We start from the raw sequence: 6,799 nt of genomic DNA on the forward strand, positions 1-6,799 counted from the left end.
CGCAGCCGGCGATTGTCATAATACTTCCCGGAGATTTTTTAATGGACTCAAAGTACTTAGTTTCTCGTAAAATGGTATGAGTGGTGGCGCTATCGGCAAGGCACGTTTCCTCCATTCGGGCGCCACACGCGTTCTAAAATATGACATCTAATTAATGTAATGAGGAAGAAAATACATTAAAAATGAATGCACACATCTCAGAACATAACATGCTATCATGTATAAATAATGGAATAAATGAATAAATGTCATCCAATCGCCAAAGTAAAGAATAAGTTTATGCTCTCATAGAGCTTACAACCAAATCGAATTTATTCAATTTTATTGTATCAAAGCACGGAATCGTGATAACCAAAGAGGTATGCTAAGTGGACTCGGTGAAGAAGCCATTCACTTCCGCCGCAATCTCCGTACTAGTGAGCTGATCCTCCTCAGAAATTATCTTGGAGGCAGCATCAATGTCTAGTGGCGGCGCCGCCGAGGCGGCCAGGTGGTCAACCTCCATGGCGACGTGGGCGTCGGTAGAGACCGCCAAAGCTGCCGCGATGGGCACCACGGGGGTCGCCTCTACAGGCGCAGCAGGGGGAGTAGCAATCATCACGGGTGCCGCCATGGGCGCCGGTGGAGCTCCCTCCTGAACCAAGGCGAGGTGCGTCTCACGTGCCTTCCGAGCCTTATATGCATCAACGACCTCCTGTGGTGCGCGGCACTGGCGGGAGAAATGCTCCACCGAGCCACAACGGAAGCAGTCCTGAGGCCTTTGCCCTCCCTTGCCCGGCTTGTTCTTCTTAGCCGGGGCGGGAGGGTGAGGGGCCTTCTTCTTGCCCTTCCGGCCCCTCTTCTTCTGTTGAGGCTTGCGGACTTTGAGAGCGTTCACCTCCTGGCGAGAACTCCCCCCAAGTGGTTGCGCGACAAAGTTCTTTTTGAGAACCTCGTCTTGCGCCTCCGCCACCTGGAGGACGTCAATCAACTCTGAATACCTCGTGTAGTTCCCCTGGCGGTAGTTCCGTGAGGACTGGACCGCGTCGGGGTGGAAAGTGGATAGGGTTTTCTCAATCTTCTGGGAGTCGGTAATCTCAGTACCACACAACCGAAGAGTCGTACAAATCCGGTGCAGAGCCGAATTGTACTCCCCAACCGTCTTGAAGTCCGCAAACCTCAGACGGATCCACTCTGCCTCTGCACGTGGCTTGACAGTGTACTTCAGCCGCTCAAACCGCTGCTTAAGAGCGGTCCAAAGGCCAGAAGCACTGCGCTCAGCCATATACTCATCTTTCAGAGTAGGTGACAGGTGATGACGGAGAAAGTGCAGAGCCTGCGCATTCTCAGTCTCGAACTTGGGATCAGTGACGGCCAGCTGGGCCCCCTTACCGATCGCCCTCAGGAGGGTTTTGCCCTGGAGAAAAATCTCGCAGTCCGAGGACCATGACAGGTAGTTCAGCCCTGTCTGGGCCAACTCAGGAAACTCCTTGTGGACAATTCCGGCCATCTGCGATTTATGCAAAAATCATGAGATTACAGCAGGTAATCTTTTGCACAAAGCGATGTTGATAAACTTATTCAATAAAATGGCGTTCCAATATTTAAAACATGCTATCATATGACTTACTAAATGATTAAGAGTGCTAAACAATTAATCTACATCAGTAAAATCATACAATAATATCATGTTACAAAAGATAGCATGTTAAGCGCATCTAGTATGTGAAAACTAGCCCAAAAATTGAATTCCGTAGGCATTTATAAGCCTAAATACGCATTTTCAGCGAAAACAGACAATTCCAGGGGTTAAAACGCAATTCGCCGCGCTGCAGCCGGCGCCACCGTTTTTTTTGTTTGGATCCCCACGGCGCGCGGCCCATCTGGGCCCAGCAGCCAGCGCCTTCCCCCCTTTTTTTTAGGAAAAACCCACCAGGGGGCCGGTCCAGCCAGGCCCAGCAGGCCGGCCCAGGGCGTTGCACTGCCCACCAGGGGGGCGACGCTAGGGTTACCCTAGCGCCCGAACAACGCCATGGCGGCGGCAGCCGAGCCGGCCAGCGGGGCGCGACGACCGGGGGAAAAAGGGGCCGGTGGTCAACGGCGCGGCGGCGGGCCGCGACGCGAGGGTACGGCGCGCGGCGACCGCGACCAGGCCAGCGCGCGCGAGGCGGCGGCGGCTGCGGCACCCGGCACGCGGCGACAGCGGCCGGCACGGCACGCGGCTGCGGTGGCTTCGGCCACAGCACGCGGCGACGGCGGCCATCGGGGCGCGCGGCCTCGGCGCGACGGCACGGCACGCGGCTGCGGCGGCTTCGGCCACAGCACGCGGCGACGGCGGCCATCGGGGCGCGCGGCCTCGGCGCGACGTTACGGCTCGGCCCCGGCGCGGCGAGAGGCTCGGCGCGGTGCGGCCAGAGGCAGGGCACGGCGCGGCCAGCTCGAGCCCCGGCGACGGCAGCCGGCCGTGCACGGGCTCGGCCGAGGCGACGACCGGCGCGACTGTGGCGGCCACGCCACGCGACGGCGACGACCGCGACTACGGCGCGGCGTCGAGCCGGCCATCGAGACGGCGGCGGCGGCGTCAGCAGGACGCGGCGCGGCGTGCTTGGTACGGCGTCATCCGGACGCCGGCCTCGGGATGCGGATCTTCGTCGTGTTCGTCCGGAACTCCGACGGCGCATGGCACATCTGGTGCTTTGGCGGCGGTACCGCGGCCATCGGGGTCGCGATCTGTACCGACTCCCTATAGTGCAGTCAACAAGTCCCTCGTAGTCCAAGAACATCGACATTGGTCGGCGACGTGTTCGTCCGCTCGGTTCTTGGGAGAAAATCCGCACCATAGGTAGATCAAATCCGAATAATAATCTAATCGCAAAAACGGAATCGTAGGAACGAGAGGAATCCATTTTTGCAAAAAGTGGGGATCGGATCTTATACCTCCGCGGGATCGACGAAAGCCTGCGTGATGCAGGCTTGACGCAGGCTTGACGGAGAGTTGATGGAGCGAAGCGTGCTGATAACGTGTTCCGCAACTCCGCCGGCGAGTCCGGTCCGAGGTTGCGGAGCGAGAGCGAGCGTCGTAGACGAAGTAGTCGAAGTATGCGAAAGTAAAAATGACACAGAGAGATGGAGGAGACCAGCTTTATTAATCAATGATCAGGGATTACAATGATGACTCCTCGTTGCTTTATATAGGGGGTAGGGGTCAAGGGATAAGTACCCACTTAACGTAAACTGGGGGAAACGGGAGGGGCTAGCCCGTGCGATACGCACGAGGCCGCCGCCACACTCGGTCGCCCCGGTTTCCAACACCAACAACGTAATGAACTGGTTTCACTGCGGTCCAACACTGTAGCGACCGGTTCCCTGTAGTGCCCGGTATTATCGGACGGTTTTTATTTTGAACAATTTTTATCTATACATTGAACATTTCTGTAATACAGTATATGATGGACATTTTTATATGCATGCACGCTGAACTTTTTTTGTAATATACGGTGAACATTTCAGACAAACGCATGCATCCGCGGACCGATGAGGTGCCGTGTTGGATTGTTGGATGGCTTGCAGCGTCTGAACACCTCAGTCCGAACATTTCCGGCTGTTTTGAAGGTCTGTGTTAAAGATGCCCTTAAGCTGTTGTCTCGCTATCAAGTTCTAATCGTCCCAACACTTTCAAATAGCAAGATTTGACATGGGATCAAATGTAGTCATTGTCTTTGAAACAACTTTGTCCAAGGCAAGGGAGGACGGAATGGTGTGTTCGAATTTCGTATTCTGCATCAAGGTTGGCGATAGGTTTTGGGTAGTAGAAGCCATTGTTCCTTACCTTCCTGATTTCCTTTCTGCTCTATCCTTCTCTTGCACTTGTCTTTTTTCTTGTATTGCGTGCAATTTTTGATACTCAAGGCGAATATGTGAACCACATCAGCCGCACTACTGATGACTAACTTGTCACCTCCCTCAAACTATCGACGAACCACTCAGAGTACGGACCCTATGATGCCCCGCTCAGCCCGCCTTCAGCATGCCACTGCCGAAAAATGGCAACCGCAACATTGTGGCTGCCTTCTTTGGCCGGTCCGGGGACAGCCTCATCCCCATCGGTGCCTACATCTGCGTTGCCCCACCGGAAGACAACATCTGATCGTCAACCACTTGCATAAACATCTGCTCGAAACCACTCAAAGACAAGGCAAACATTGTTTGGATTGCATATGTTACAATATTCAATTCAGCACAAAATTCCCGGGCCACTAGCACAAATGAAGTTTTGTTCTACAAGTGAATTATATACTCTCTCCACCCCACAATAAGTGTCACTGATTTAGTACAAAGTTGTCACATAAGAGAAATGATCATACGCCGTATTTCATGACATATGAAATACCCTTCCCTAACTAACAATACCAACATCTCAAAACGAAAAAGCAATCCCAACATGGAAATAGTGCAGTAAAAGTATTCAATAATACTCCTAACTAATAACCGTGCATAACATAGACATAGGTAGGACAACTGACTGCGTGGCTATGTCACTCTCCCATTAAGCGCAGCACATGATCTACTTCAGGGCAGCTCCCGATGATATCATAGAGCACATCCTGCGCCACCTCATCTATGCCGCCCAGCAATACGGAATGCATCGGCGTCAGATCGTCCTTTTCCCGGTCACCATAGGTTTCGACACCCTGCATGCAGCCATAGTACAGCTTCATGAGCTCGTCGATCGGGCTCCGGCTCTCCTCTGTGATCGCAGTAGCGAGCTGATCCGGCAGCATTATGGTCAGCTCTGATCCGCTCCCACCCGACCTGCCGCTGCGAGAGATCTCGCGCTTGCGTTTGTCTTGCGCGCCGCGCACAACGCTCTCCAGGCCATCGTCGTCCCTCTCCTTCCCAACCTTCTTCTTCTTCCCCTCCTCCTCGTCGTCCTCGTCCTCATCCGCGTGCTCCTGATCGAACGGCGTGATCCGCAGCGAGCTCTTTAGCCGGCTGCTAAGCTTCTCCTCCTGCCTAAGCACCTTGGACCAGGTCTCGGACTCCTTGGCGCTCATCTTCTGCTGCAGCCGCTTGGACTGCCACACGAGCTTGCGCATCTGGTCGAAGCGCGGGCTCATGTGCTTGATCACCGCGCTGAGCAGGGAGATCTTCCACGCCTTCTTCAGGTCGTGCGGCTTCCGGTACGGCGGCACGCCCTGGTGGGCCTGCATCTCGCCCTGCGTGCCCCACCAGGGCTCGTGCCCCGTCGGCCACCACGGCGGCGCCAGGCCGCGCTCCAGCGGGAAGCTCCTCTGCGGTGGCTCGCAGTGCTGGATGAGCGCGGAGAGCACGGATCCGAGCGTGCTATCTTGGATGTCCTGGAGACGATGGAGGGAGGAGGCCAGGGCGACCGGGCTCTCGCCCATGGGGCCGGCCAGGCCCATTGGGCCGGCGCGGTCGAAGCTCACGTTCTCCTTCCACCAGCCGCGGAGGCTGTCGGAGGAGCCGGACATGGGTTCGCCGGCCTCGTCGATGACGCCGTACACGAACCCGCGCGCGTTGCAGGCCTCCATCATCCTGAGCATGTGCCGGAGCACGCCGTCCTGCGCCCGCAGCATGGCCTTGCGGCGGCACCGCACGTCGGGGGTTTCCTCCTGGCCCGACGATGACGACGAGGATGCGCGGGCAGCTGGAGCCGGCGCCATGCCCCTGGCGCCGGCGCGGCCCTCGAGCCTCGTGAGCAGCATCTGGTCCTTCCACATGCGCTTCTTGAGGTCGGAGATCTCGAGCGATTCAGAGCCTGATTCGGAGTCACTGATCTCCTCCTCCTCCCGCTGCTGCCCGCCAGGGTCTGGACCGCCGAGTCCGTCCCCGTGCTCCATGCCGGCCGACTCTGCAGAAAGAGGGCTCCTGCCGTGAATGCCTTTATCCATGGAGTAACTGATAATTAGCACAAGATCTATGACGAACGAATGGTTGCACCGGCGAACTATTTATATGCGCGCCCGCCGCCCGCGGTCGACGTGGCCAGTCGAGGAGAATTCAGTGGCCGCCCGGGCCGGCGGGCGGGTGATGTCGTGGCGTGGCTACGAGCCCATGCCATGAATCTGGCCAAAGGACGTGTCTCGGGAATTTGAGCTCTATGTTTCTGTGTTAGCGCGTGCTGCCTTCGTGTTCCATGCTCTAGGCGAGCTAGCTAGCGGGCGTGCGCACATGGTTTGGATATGGATCGAAAAATGCCGGCAAAATATTCTGCTCCGTTCCGGTCTCACTTTGTTTAGGCGTTTACGTGTATGGTTTTGATATGCGTTCGTGTGGATGCATGTGGTGGCGGCCGGGTGAGCAGGTATGCGTGCAACCATGCAAATTTTCTAAGTAGCGGTAGCCAAGCGGGACACATACTTGCTCTTAAAAAGACAAGCTAGGGATGAACCAGCAAACACAGATAGCTTAGTCATGTTTCTATAAACATAAAAGAAAGATCACTTTGCTGGACGGTATTGCATTAATTATCGGATACCTGATTGTTTTGTGGACACTATTATAAAACAAATGCAAATGCATATTTTATTTTCGAAGTCCTGTCTTCGAAGAACCCTAACTGTTAAGTTACTACCATAGTTGGCTCAATCAAAAATATACTTTGTTTAAAAAAGGAGTTGCATCTGGGTGATGCATGCAACCATTTTATTAATTATTCACAAAGACCTTATAAAGTAGTACATCAGGTAGTCTAAAGCCACCATCTTAGCAACAATTGTCGCTACTTCTATCCACTTGATGAAGGGGTGTCGACACTCCGAGCCTAATACCAAACAGACATCGCACCAAAGCCTAACAT

At 55.0% G+C, this 6,799-nt stretch overlaps 2 protein-coding genes across 2 annotated transcripts; both read right to left on the bottom strand.

The window, feature by feature from the left end:
* Positions 1–364: 364 nt before the first annotated feature.
* Positions 365–1,489, bottom strand: LOC141043067 (uncharacterized). Its single transcript, XM_073511985.1, has one exon. It carries the CDS (start codon positions 1,487–1,489, stop codon positions 365–367), a length of 1,125 nt encoding a protein of 374 aa, XP_073368086.1.
* A 2,761-nt stretch (positions 1,490–4,250) lies between these two features.
* LOC109783648 (ETHYLENE INSENSITIVE 3-like 5 protein) lies at positions 4,251–6,187 on the bottom strand. Its single transcript, XM_020342244.4, has one exon. It carries the CDS (start codon positions 5,889–5,891, stop codon positions 4,515–4,517), a length of 1,377 nt encoding a protein of 458 aa, XP_020197833.1. The 5' UTR covers positions 5,892–6,187; the 3' UTR covers positions 4,251–4,514.
* Between the last annotated feature and the right edge of the window lie 612 nt (positions 6,188–6,799).

Source organism: Aegilops tauschii, chromosome 3 (assembly GCF_002575655.3).
Source record: "Aegilops tauschii subsp. strangulata cultivar AL8/78 chromosome 3, Aet v6.0, whole genome shotgun sequence".
NCBI classification, from domain to species: Eukaryota; Viridiplantae; Streptophyta; class Magnoliopsida; order Poales; family Poaceae; genus Aegilops; species Aegilops tauschii.